Raw genomic sequence first — 12,679 nt, forward strand, 5'->3', positions numbered from 1 at the left:
TCAGTGGGCTAGGGGGTCCCTCCCCCCCACCGAAGGAGGGGACGGGTGAGTGTCTCTTCCCCCCCACCCCTTCCCTGACTCACGTGGCAGGTGGCTCTGGGACTTCCTTCCTCTCTTCTCCCCTTGTGCTGGGATTGGGCCCTGGGGCCTGGTGCTGCCTCCACCTGGGATCCAGTCTGCAGGGCTCGGTGCTTTCTAAGGGTCCAGAGATTGGGCAGCAGGAAAGAAATGCAACCACACCCCTACTGTTAGGACCATTGTCTCCCACATAGTGCTAAGGGATCATTAAATCATAATTAACCCTTAAATGGAATGTGAAATACGAACACAGACAACTCAGTGTCCTAAAATCAAAGTCTAACTTTATTAGTACAACAAGTATTATTTTAGCAGTTTCTATATTCAGAGAGAGAGAAACATTCAGTACAATAATTTCACCCAATCCCAGATGTTAGGGAACCAGGAAGAAAAAGGGCAGAGAAGTATAGGAGGGGAAAAGAGAAAGGGTAGGGGGTGGGAAAAAGGAATGTAAGAGGTCAGGTCAGGCAGGTACCATGTGAATCAGATGTCAGGCAGATGTTAACTAGGATATATTTACAGTCATGTTTTAAGTGTACCTTGGCTTTTCTAGTCTTTTAGGGGTTTTGCTTTGAAGTGGGTATTTCGGTTCTTTTGTTTCCTTTGGTGATACTTAGCTCAATTGATATGTAGATGTAGGTTTCTCCCCAGGCCACTTGACTTTCTGGCTTACTCCCTGAGTCATTACACACATGTAATTAGTGCATCAGGTCTCTGCCAGTACTTTTAACCATCACTCTTTTTTTTAGCTCAGGTGTGGTAGGAGGTTGATAATAATAACTGTTATTATGACTGTTGTTATTTTATGGCATGGGTCTGGTATTTGGTACTGTAAGCACTACACTTTCTCTTATCCCTAATGGGTTGCAGGCCATTAGCAGAGTTTGATTTTCTTTGTGGCAGGCTTGTCACCACAGTTCAGTCTTGCCCCAGCCGCTATCTTGCATTTTTGTGCAAGAGGTACTGTTCTAAGCTTTCGTAGCTTTTATAGTCAGCAGTGATCATCTCACCAGTATACTCCACACCTAAGACACTGATTTAGGAAGGCAGTGAAGTGCATGCTGAAGTTAAATCGTGTGAGTCACTCCATTGACCTTCATAGGACTACAGTTATTTCTCAGTGCATTCTAGACTATGCATTTGGGCTGCGCTAAGCTTCGGTAGCCGATTTGATTTGGAGGGGATTGCCCGATTTGGTGGCCAAATCTCTGAATCCAAATCAAATTGGGAGACGCATTAAAAGGTCTGAATCAAATCAGAAGCCTCCAAATCGATTTGGAGAGATTCAGCACCAATTCGGAGATTTGGCCATAGACTAAACAGGCAGCAGTCCTCAACCACGCTGGACACAGCTGCCTACAGCTGGTAAGTCTGTTATGGTGGGTGGAACAGGGAGAGAAGGGGCATGGGGAGGGCAGATCAATGCTCCCACAGCGAGGTTGGGGTTGGGACAAGTTGCCCAGTCAGGGCGGGGGAGCACAGGACTCGGGGATGGGGGCTCCTGCTACTGTGTGCCACCGTGCACTGCTTGTCCAGGAGGGCATGGGAGTGGGTGTGTGCCCCTGGATCTGCGCAGGGCAGGCTGGGCAGGGCTGTGCTCAAGATGGGTGGTGGAAGGTGCTGGGAGTGGGGGCTTTGGCCTGCTGCTGTTTGTCCAGCCGGGGTGTGTGGGCACAGCAGCTCTGGGAGTGGGGGCTATGCTCTGCTGCCACTTGCCCAGCCAGGGCGGGAGTAGGGGGGCATAATGCAGGTATGGTTGGGTCTGGGCAGACGATGCTGGGAGTGAGGGCTATACCCTCCTACTGCTCACCCAGTGCCACTGCATTTCCTGAGACAAGTGGTGCACAGTGGCAGAAGCCTCTCCAGCCTCCCTGCACCTCTTGGACAAGATGAGGCTTTGCTCAACCACGCCTGGCTGGGCGAGCAGTGGCAGGGCATGGGGGTGGATGCGTGCACCCATATCAGGGAGAGGCTGATGGCAGGGGCTATGGGGAATTTTAGGGTGGCTGCAGCCCCCCCCCCCCCATAGCTGCTGCTCCACTGTGCTCTGGGGGGTGGGCAGAGTCAGGGTTTTGATCTGGGCTGCACCTGGGACTAGCCCCCAGGAGTGTAACTCTGGCTCTGCCCACCCGGTGGAGCACAGCCCAACAGTGGGTGGCTGGGGCTAGCTTCTTGGAGCCCAGCCTGTCCCGTGCAGATCTGGGGGCACAAGCCCACTCTCATGCCCTCATGGACCGGTCTCAAGCCCCAATCCCTCCCTTGCTGTGGGAGCGTTGATCTGTACTTCCCTCCCCCTTCCGCTGACTACAGCAGACTTACCAGCTGGAGGCAGCTGTGTCCAGCATGGTTGAGGACTGCTGCCTGTTTACTCTATGGCCAAATCTCTGAATCGGCGCCAAATCTTCAAATCCAAGTTGGTCGAATCAAATAAGGGCAGAGACTCGAATCACAAAATCGAATCACTGTCCCTCCGAATAGACTGAATCTGAATTGAATACTTGCCACTTTGCACAGACCTACTGTCCATTATTTTCATTACTGCACCTACTAAGAAATTAACTATTCCTATTTTTGTATTTAGTGGTAAGAATTCTGTTGCAAATGATTAGTATCCTGAACACTTACCTTAAACATGTCTTTAGGTCATACTTCACATTGCTGTATACTGGTGCAGTAGAACATAATCTTTTATATCTGTTGTTTATGTTGCAGAAAAGGGGGATTTTCTTGCCCTAGATCTTGGTGGATCCAAGTTTCGAGTCTTAAAGGTGAAAGTGTCTGAAGATGGGAAGCAAAATGTTCAAATGGAGAGCCAGTTCTACCCAACCCCAAAGGAGATCATACATGGGAATGCGACAGAAGTATGCAACCCACTTTGCTCTCTGGAAATGCTTACTGTGTAGAATATAATTACTTTAAATTACTTTTCTTTTCTTTGTTATGCAGCTGTTTGATTATGTAGCTGACTGTCTGGAAGACTTCATGGAAAACAAAAACATAAAACATAAGAAATTACCAATTGGGTTTACATTTTCTTTTCCCTGCAAACAAGCTAAGTTAGATGAGGTAAGATTAAAAAAAATTGTTGGAGTATCACTTCCTGGTACTAGTAGAATTCAGGGATAATGTTTAGCAGGGTTGTTAAGCAGAGTGGGTAAAGGTAACATTTGTACTGCTTTCTGAGGATAAGTAATTCAACATGGCAGTTCAGTTAAGTTCTAAATCACTCTAAAACCTCTACAAAGTGTTAGGCACCTATGAGAAAGGGAGAGATGGGGATAATCACTGTGTTAGTTAAAACTACAAATATTAGTTTCATATTTTGTGCTATCTAAAGCTATTCTTTTACTAGTCAGTACTGGATTTCAGTGATGATTACCTCAACTGGTAGAAAAACTGTATACAGTTCAAAAGACTTTACACATTATTTTTGTGCCCTAAAGCATTTATTTTGAATCACTCTTGGCTAGTTGTACTTATAATTTTATTTTTCAAATATAGCAGCCACATGACTTAACTGTTCAAATGGATGCAGAGGGGTGGGCTGCAAATGACTTCCTGGCTATTTTTGTCTCTACTCTTGATAGTACAGGCATTCCTCAGACTTGCAACACTATTGGTTTTTGAAAACTGTGTCTTAAGTCAAAACGTCATAACCTGGAACCAGTTTTCTCATAGGAACAATGTTATAAATGGGGGATTGGTTTCTTTATGATGGTTGACACAGCTGTGTCCAGCTGGTAAGTCTGTTGTGGTGGGGGGGAGGGAAGGGCCAGGAGATCAATGCCCCTGCAATGAGGGAGGGATTGGGGCTGGGACCCAGGCTGGGGCAAGCTGCCCAGGGGGTGGGTGGGGCGGCTTGTACTGCTGTGCACTGCTGGTCTGGGGAGCTGCTCATGTGGCAACTTGTCCAGCATCTCTCACTGCTGCTCCTGCCACCGGTCCAGGAAGGTGTGGGGTGGGGGGCATATGCCCCCCCCCGTTCTTTTTATAGCAATACTTAATCTCCTGCCCCAGCCCTGTTTTGTTTATCTGTTTTGGCTGGGAAGGAAATGAAAGTCCCGGCACGCTGGACGCGGGGGAAGGGGTGGTGGCTGGAATTTCTGGCCAGAACAGGTAACTAAACATCTAACCCACAGGGTGGGTGGGCAGGTTACACAACAGATGTACCCTATGACCCCCTTTCAGCCTCCCTCCCAGCCCCCCGTTGGTCTGCCACTGGTGAGTGGTGACAGGACATGGGGGTGGGGTGGCATGTGCCTCTGGATCAGGGCAGAGCGGGGGCTGCAGCGAGTTGTTTTTTGGGAGGCACGTCCCCCCATACACTGCCACTGTTTGTCTGGGTGGCATGGGAAGGCTGAGCTGGCTCCCACTGCTGCATACTGCTTGTCTGGAGGCAGCACAGCAGCTCAGTCTTACGCTGGCCCTGTGGCAGCTTGGCGAGTGGTGGGGGTGGTGTAGCGCCTTCTGCCCGGAGTGCAGCCTGATGGAGCCCCAGCCCAGCCCACACTGCACAGGTCCTGGGGCACACCCCCTGCCCCATGCCCCCTGGATCGGTGGCAGGAGAAGTGGCGAGAGTGCCAGACAGCTGCCACATGAGCAACTCCCGGACTGGTGGCGCGCAGCATCGCTTGCCCCAGCCTGGGTCCCAGTCCCAATCCCAACCCCTCCCTCGCTGTGGGGGCCTTGATCTACCCCTTCACACCCTTCTCTCCCCCTTCCCTCCCACCACAACAGACTTACCAGCTGGACACAGCTGTGTTGATTGTTGTAAAGGTCAAACCGGCATGGGAACTTCGAAACAGGGTGTCAGTTTACAAATGTTGTAGATGCTGTTCATTGTATAAGTTGAGGACTGCCTGTAGCAGCTTGTATGGGCCTTTGGTCCTGCAAACACTGTATGTGTATGTTTAACTGAGTATGTGAGTAGTTCCACTTGGGTCAATACAGCTACTCATGATTAAAGCTAGTTAATAAGAACTTAGCACATGCATAAGTATTTACAGGGTAAGGACCTTATTTTTGGACCTTATTGAGTATATTTTGATGATGGCTGAAATGTTCTGCCCCCATGTTCATTACTTCTGCCCAAACTCACCCACTGCATAGCGGTAGGGAAGTTCTTCAAAAACCAACAATACCACATAGTCTGTTTTCAGTGCCACTGTAGAATTTTATGCTAAAAAATCCAAATGCCTCATTTTTTTAACTTAGCTTACATTTTTAAAGGGTGTGCTGCTTTCTTGGACGAAACACTTCAAGGCACGAGGAGTTCAGGGGACAGATGTGGTCAGCTCTCTGCGCAACGCCCTCAGGAAACATAAGGCAAGCTTTAGAGTGAAGAGAGCTTAAGGATATCTTGACAGAATCCTTCTCTCAGAGAGAGATCCCCTGTTTTTGGAGGAATACAATACTGCATATAATATTTTTATGTATTTTAATATATTTTTACATATCTTTAAATGATATTTTGTTTCTAGTGCTGGACTTTGGAGTGCTTCCAGCAGAAGTTATTAATCACAGAATGATTTATTATATTCTAAAATTTGGGATGAAATATAATGAAAGCTATTCTTAAATTAAGCAGACAAGATTCTCTGGGTAAATCTGATATCTTTTATTAGACCAACTCAAATGGAAAAATTCTTCTTTGCATTCTTAAATTAATATGCTTTTATTGATATTCAGTAGTTCCATTTAAAAAATCTCAAGCATTTTAATGTTCTTCATCCCTAGTAACATCAGTTTAAAAATGTGAAAGGATCTGTCCATATATTGACATCCTTATAGAAAACCTATATTTTCCTGTTTCTAACATGGCAAAACTCTGCTTTTTGTTAATTTCTCAATGAATCCCTGCTATGCTAAGATTAGCAAAAGCAGTACATAGGCCTAGAAGGGACCTCCTGGGTTATCAAGTCTGGCCTCTTGCTATAAAAGGCACCTCTGTCATGTAACCCCTTTCTGAATATGGTAATAAGTTTATGAAATGGATCTGCACAGCTTTGACAGAAATGTTTTCTAGGCCTCATTCTGGTATATTTATGCTGAATGGCTTTTTACACCTGCAAATTCTCCCGATTTTCAATGGGGATACTTGTGGGATAAGGTGCTCCATATTGTGGCTATGGCTTTCAGAATATGCTTCTTAATATCTTGCCTACAGATATTTTGTGCTGTCATAAAAAGTTACGCTTTTGTGGGTTTTTTTAAATTTCTTGGTAAAGGAATGATGAATTTGGGGGGGAGGGGAGGAAAGGGGGAGGGCTCAAAACATTCAACTTCTAGCCCTGATTCAATAAAGCACTGATATCTTAAAGATCAACCTCATTAAGTAAATACTTAAATCCTATTAAAGTAAATTAATCTAAAGTACTATGCTGAATAGTAGTAATACATTTATGAAACAGGTTATCTGAAAGGAACTTGCACAGCTAAGTTTAAAATTAAGCATATGTGAAAGTGCTTCACTGAACCTGGGCCCAAAGTTAGTGTTGTTTGAACAGTTGTTTAATTATGAAGCTGTTTTCAAACATGGTTTCTATCAAGCATCTATCTTTACTCCATTAGGATGTTCATGCAGATGTTTTGGCACTGGTAAATGACACTGTGGGAACTATGATGACCTGTGGATATGATGATCAGCGCTGTGAAGTTGGTGTCATAATTGGTAATATTTTTTAAAGTTACAAGGTTTTGCTTTAAATTGCAACAGTGTATTTAGTTTGGGCTCATCTTGGGTGGAAAGAAGTTCATTTCAGACTTCATAAATCAAAAAGATAAATGAGAAAATGAAAGACGTACCATATTTTCAAGCACTGATGCCTCTCTTTTGGGGAGCAAAGTGAAACTTGAATGTCTAAGTGACACTAATTGCATCTGCAAAAATTGCAAATGCAAAAATAGTGGTTTGTTTAAGGCTAGATTGATAAATTTAGTCCCAAATCAGTTAAATGACTGTTGACTTTGTTTATCTGATTTACACTTGTAAAAAACAAAGCTACTTGTCAAGTGTTATTTCACTTAAGAGGCATATTCAGGCAGCAGAGTATGTAAAGATCCTATTTGTGGTTAGTGCCTGCCTGTCCTTTCCTTGTTTGTTCTGTTTTACCTTCTTTCTCTATTGATTTTTTTTTTTTAATTAATTCACTACATACTAAAATTTCATTTGGATACATATTGAGGGTGTTGGTTATAACTGCATTGGTCTAAGGACATAGATGAGCCTATGAACTTCACTTCATAAATCTACTTTGATACAAAAAAAATCGCGAACTAAATACAGCCATTGGATTAACCCCAGGTAAACTCTCTACATTTTAGCAGCTACATTCTATTACTAAGTCAACATTTCCTCTTCCCACATCACCCACATGTCTCTCACCTATTGTCTCCCATCCCCTCTGATCCTCCCTGTCAACCATTTGCATTTTCACAGACTTGCATTTTTCATATTGGTTTCTATTCCATCCAGAAGAGCACACAAACATTAGCAGATTCTTCCCATACCTGAAAAAGGGTGTTTACCTGAAACTTGCAAACAACAGTTTTTTCCAGCTATTTAGTTGGTCTAATAAAAGATACCACATTTACCCAAAGAACCTTGTCTGCCATTTAGATATGCATAAATTTAGCTCTTTTAAAAATAAATAAATAAATAAAGAACAAAACCATCTATTATTATAGATTTACGTTCGGATACCAAAGGTGAGTATTTCAAAAGCAGTCACAGTGGGTTAACCTCATTGCTGTGAATATCAATGAAAAGTTTATCATTGCAGTAATTTCTTCAAGAGCAAACTTAAGTAAAATGCAGCCTTCATTTCTACAAACTTGATATTTATATGTTTTAATTATTGTAACTGAAGTAAATTCTTATTTATTTCCAACATTTCATACTTCAGGAAATAACCAAATGAGAGAGGCAGTACATTTTTAAAACTGTATTTAGAAGGTAATATTAGGAAGCTGAATTGTACATAGATTGTTAAAATAGCTTTAATGTTCCAGATCAGAAATACCAGATAATTGTCTATTTATTTTTGCCTAACTTCCATGAAGGCACTCAGGGCCTGGTCCTTAGTAGTTACTGAGTACCTGCAGTTCTCTGGATGAGGAATATATTGAATAGCCTTCCTTATTAGCTATTTGGAAAAGTGGCATTGTATATAATTTCTACAGTGAGGGAGCAATGGGTGCATAACTGCAAAACATCTTCCACCTTGATTTATACTCAGAGTTACCAGAAGAAGATGACGGCTGGATCCAGTTGTACAGGCACAGCGGTTTGTGATACTGCAGATTTGCTGCTTGGGGCCAGCACTTGCTTCTGGGAAATTCTGGTAGCAAAAAAATCATGCCAAAAAGTGGTACAGCACATGGTTCAGGAGCATGTGCCAGTAGGCACAGAGGCTTGGTCCTCCTGGGAGATGCTCTGGTTGCTGGCCAGTGTCTCCTCTCTTCTAGCTCTCTGGTTCTTCCAGCATGTGGGGAGCTGGGAAGGGTGGCAAAACAGCAGTTTCCCTAAAGTGGGGCATTTTGCCCTACAGGAAAGCCCATGTGCAGGGGCATGGACAGCAGCAAAAAGCAGAGGCACAAATTGGTGCCACTGCTACTTTTGCTGCAGTAAATGCACACCCCTGCACATGCATGCTCATTTAGATGCACCCAGTATGTTGAAATCTAATTCTTTTGAATATTCTGGCCAACAAAATAAACTCTTGTATCAATGATATAGAAGATCCATGTTATTTATCTAGAAAAAGCAAACATTCTTTTATCTCTGGCGGCAAGAATGCTATACCCTCCCTATGACAAATCCGCTTCACTTTTTTTCCCTGTCTTTTTTTTTTTGGCATGCACGCACGCGAGTGTGTACGAAATATCACAAATATCTTTAAATGACTCGGACCTTATGTTAATTTCTGATGGTTTTTCTTTGGTACTGAAAGGTTATTTAACAGGTTCCAGGTGCACATGGGCTCACAGAGAGCACATGGGCTTACTTCTTCTGGTAAAGAAAATATTGAATCCAATCCTTAAAATTTATTTTTAGTAGAGGTGCACCGATACCTTGGTCCAATATCAGATCGGCACTGATAAATAAAACTGACTGTATTGGAAACTGACCTGACATGACCGATAAATGCCCTGTGCATGTGTGCAGCCACAGTGCAGTGTGTAAGCAGCGAGGAGCACAGCTCAGCAGCTTGGAGAGCTGTGTGCAGCTGGTAAGTCTGTTGTGGTGGAAGGGGAGGCAGGAGGGAAGGGGAGTAGGAGGACAGATCAAGGCCCCCACGGTGAGGAAGGGAGTGGGGCTGAGGCAGGCACTGCATAGCTGGGGCAGGCCACAGAATGGAGCTGCAGTTTGTCAGGGGGCGCAGGGAGGAGAGAGAGCTCCCACCACTGTACACATCCCCGGAGGGCACCGGGGAGGTGGGGTGCGTGCTTCCGGATCTGCGTAGGGCAGGGTGACCTGTTGCTGCAGGCTGTGCTGGGTTCTTCCTGAAGTATATGGGGAGGGTTGTGCCAGGGCTTTGCTTGGGATGGGTGGCAGTGGCGCTGGGAGGATTATGGGGGGGTTGCAGCCACCCCAAAATTCACTACAGCCCCCCCTTCCAGTTGCTGCTGCCTACCCTGAGTGCAGCCCTGGCTTAGCTCCACCCCCCCACACACTGGGAAGAGCCTGGTGCATCCCCAGCCCTAGCCCTCAGTGGCAGCCCACCCTGCCCTGCCCCATGCAGAAGTGGGGGCACACGCCCCTCCTGCCCTGTGTCCTCTTGGGGTGTGTGCAGTGGTGGGAAGTACCTCTCCCTCCCTGAGGCCCCCAAATGAGCCGCTGCTGTGTCCCATGCCCCGCCCCACCCAGGCTGGGCAGCACCAGCCCCAGTCTCACTCCCTCCCTCACTGCAGGGGCCTTGATCTGCCCCTCCCCCCCTCCCCAAAACAAATTTACCAGTTGGACATTGCTCTTCAAGCTTCTGGGCTGCGTATCAGAAATTGGATCAGTATTGGCCAATTTGTCTCTTCAAAAATTGGGTATTGGTATCAGCTCCAAAAATCTCTATTGGTGCAATTGTAATTTTTAGTGAATTTCTCATGTGCAAGTGTGCTTGTTTCTTTCCATACTGCATCTCGTACACTAAGGAACTGGCACCAATGCCTGCTACATGGAAGAAATGAGTCACATTGATCTGGTGGAAGGTGATGAGGGGAGGATGTGCATTAACACCGAGTGGGGAGCCTTTGGAGATGACGGGTCATTAGAAGACATCAGAACTGAGTTTGATAGGGAGATTGACTTGGGATCTATCAATCCTGGAAAACAGCTGTAAGTATTTAAGTGAAGCTTTATACAGCATTGTTATTCTGTATATCTTTAAAGAGAATGCAGAGAGCCATACAAGCTTTTTGCAATAGACATAAGGCTAAGGCAGGGGCTGGCAATTATTTTGGCAAACTGTCAAGGGCCACAAGGGTAGCCCTGCTCCTTTACAGGTGCCCTGCCCCCTGGTTGCCATCTTGGGATCAGAAGTCCTGCCTCCTAACCCCTGACCTTTGCCACTGAAAGTCCATCCCCTTTGCCCCCAGAAGTACTCCTTTTGGGAAGGGGGTTTGCCATCTTGGAACTGGAAAAAAAAAACAAATTTTATACCAAAAATCAAACATTGACAATAACATATTTTAATTTTATTTAAAAAATTCTTTTTGTCCTGAGCTGTATGTATTTGCATTGTGTATGTAGAGGTGATTGCATCATACCTCAAAATGAAGTCTTACTCTTGTATATTGTGAGGGTGTGTGGAGGGGTATGGGCAGGTGGGTACGGGGTTTGTGGGGGCTCTGGGTGTATGTCTGTGTATGTGGGGTGTGGGGGTGTGTGTGTAGATGTGGGTGGGTATGGGGATTTGTGGGGGGATGTGGGGTGTGGAGGGGGAGGGTGGCTGGGGGTGGGGTGTGCATGGCGGGGTGTAAGTTTGAATTTGCATGTAACAATGAGTGAGGCTCCCCGCAGAGGCATTTGTATGCATGTGTGGGGAGGGGTGTGAAGTTTGTGGGGGGATGTTTGTGGGCTTTTTGATTATGCTTATGGGGTTTGCAGGGGAGGGTTTATGGGTATAGTGGGGTATGCATGGGTGCCCCCTGAGCCTGCCCCCCTGAGTTGGTCAGCACCCACTCCTGCCCTGCAACAGCCTGCCACTTCTGCATCCTGTGGTGCCTCCCTGCCACTGCCAACAGCGTGGCACCCCAGCCCCATCCCAGGCCCATTCCAGATTCACCCCAGTGGGAGCAAAGCAGCTGAAACCCATGCGTGAAGCTCTGACTCCAGCCTGCCCCATGCCTGCTCCACACCCTGGGCACACAGTGGGGCTGGAGTGGTTCCATGGCTGGACTGCCTTCCTAGGCAGCAAGGGCTCCTTCCTGCTGCTGCCACCACTGGTCCCAGCACCACAGGCCTGCCCCACATCTGCTCCAGACTGGCCTACGCTGAGCAGTGGTGGTGGCCAGAAAGAAACTATTGCTCAGTACAGGGGAAAAGCAGCTGCTCCTCACCGCTGCCAGGCCTGTCTTGCTGCAGCTGTCCAGAGCCTGTGTTGGGCTGCTCTGCATCTGCTGTGTGCTGCCACTGCTGCCCCGCTGGGCAGCCTGGAGGTGGTGGTGACAGTGGTGAAGACGCAAGGCAGCCCAGCACAGGTGCAGGGCAGGCCGGGTCAGGCCTATGCGTGCAGGTCCCCATTGGTACCACGGGGTGTGGGCAAGCAGTGGCAATAGTCAGAAGGAGCCACTGCTGCTTGGGCTGTTTACAAAGACAGTTCAGCTGTAGAGCTGCCCCAGCCCCGCTGCATGCCCAGGGTGTGGCAGGATGCATCATGGCCACAGTGCTTAGGCCAGGTGGGACCAAGGACCTGTTGTGGGCTAGACAAAGACCCTCTGTGAGCCATATCCAGGCCAGAGGCTGTATTTGCCCACCCCTGAACTAAGGAAGCTAACTGCAATAGAAGCTGGCTTGAAGCTCCTTTCATTTATATCCAAACCTGTTCTAGTTAAGATCCACCTACCATTATATGTGGGCATCTCTTAAACAACTGTTTTACACTGCTGAAGTAGCCTGCACTTGCTGTGGAATCCAGAATGCATAGGGTGACTAGAAAGCCGCAGCCCTAATGCTTTCTGCATCACTTTTCATAACTTCCTCTTGTCTTTCAGTTGGGAGGATACTCTTAGAAATTTTGGCAAAGTTTGGCCCTACTGAAGTTATTTGGAGTTTTGCCATGACTTCAGTGGAGTCAGGATTTCACCTTCTGTTCCTACAAAGCAATTGGTGATTCTTTGTTATTACTAGATGGTAATTCTGTTTTTGTGTTGTGATGGGGTGAGTGAGGAAGTGTGATTGATTGGCTTATTTTTTTCTTTATGCATAGATTTAGCTGGTGTCCTCAAATCACTTGAGTGCTAATAGGATGCCTCAGAATGGCATGGGGATAGCTTCTTTGGTGTGAAGTAATGAGGAATATTAGCTGAGACTGTTGATTTGGTTTAATGTGCTTATTCACTGTAATTCACATGGGAGCCCTGGCATGTCAGTTGTTAAGAACTGCTT

At 46.2% G+C, this 12,679-nt stretch overlaps 1 protein-coding gene across 2 annotated transcripts in view; it reads left to right on the forward strand.

Annotated features, from left to right (window-relative positions):
• Positions 1-12,679, forward strand: part of LOC149859808 (hexokinase HKDC1) — a 56,237-nt gene that overhangs the window by 24,463 nt on the left and 19,095 nt on the right. For both annotated transcript variants that reach the window (XM_090058032.1, XM_090058033.1), the window contains 5 exons: positions 2,791-2,939; positions 3,025-3,144; positions 5,308-5,403; positions 6,649-6,748; positions 10,225-10,408. In XM_090058032.1, the coding sequence (XP_089914158.1) occupies positions 2,791-2,939; positions 3,025-3,144; positions 5,308-5,403; positions 6,649-6,748; positions 10,225-10,408 (649 nt within the window). The remainder of the gene's footprint in view (positions 1-2,790; positions 2,940-3,024; positions 3,145-5,307; positions 5,404-6,648; positions 6,749-10,224; positions 10,409-12,679) is intronic.

Source organism: Crocodylus siamensis, chromosome 7 (assembly GCF_052110815.1).
Source record: "Crocodylus siamensis isolate JL-2025a chromosome 7, ASM5211081v1, whole genome shotgun sequence".
Taxonomy (NCBI): domain Eukaryota; kingdom Metazoa; phylum Chordata; order Crocodylia; family Crocodylidae; genus Crocodylus; species Crocodylus siamensis.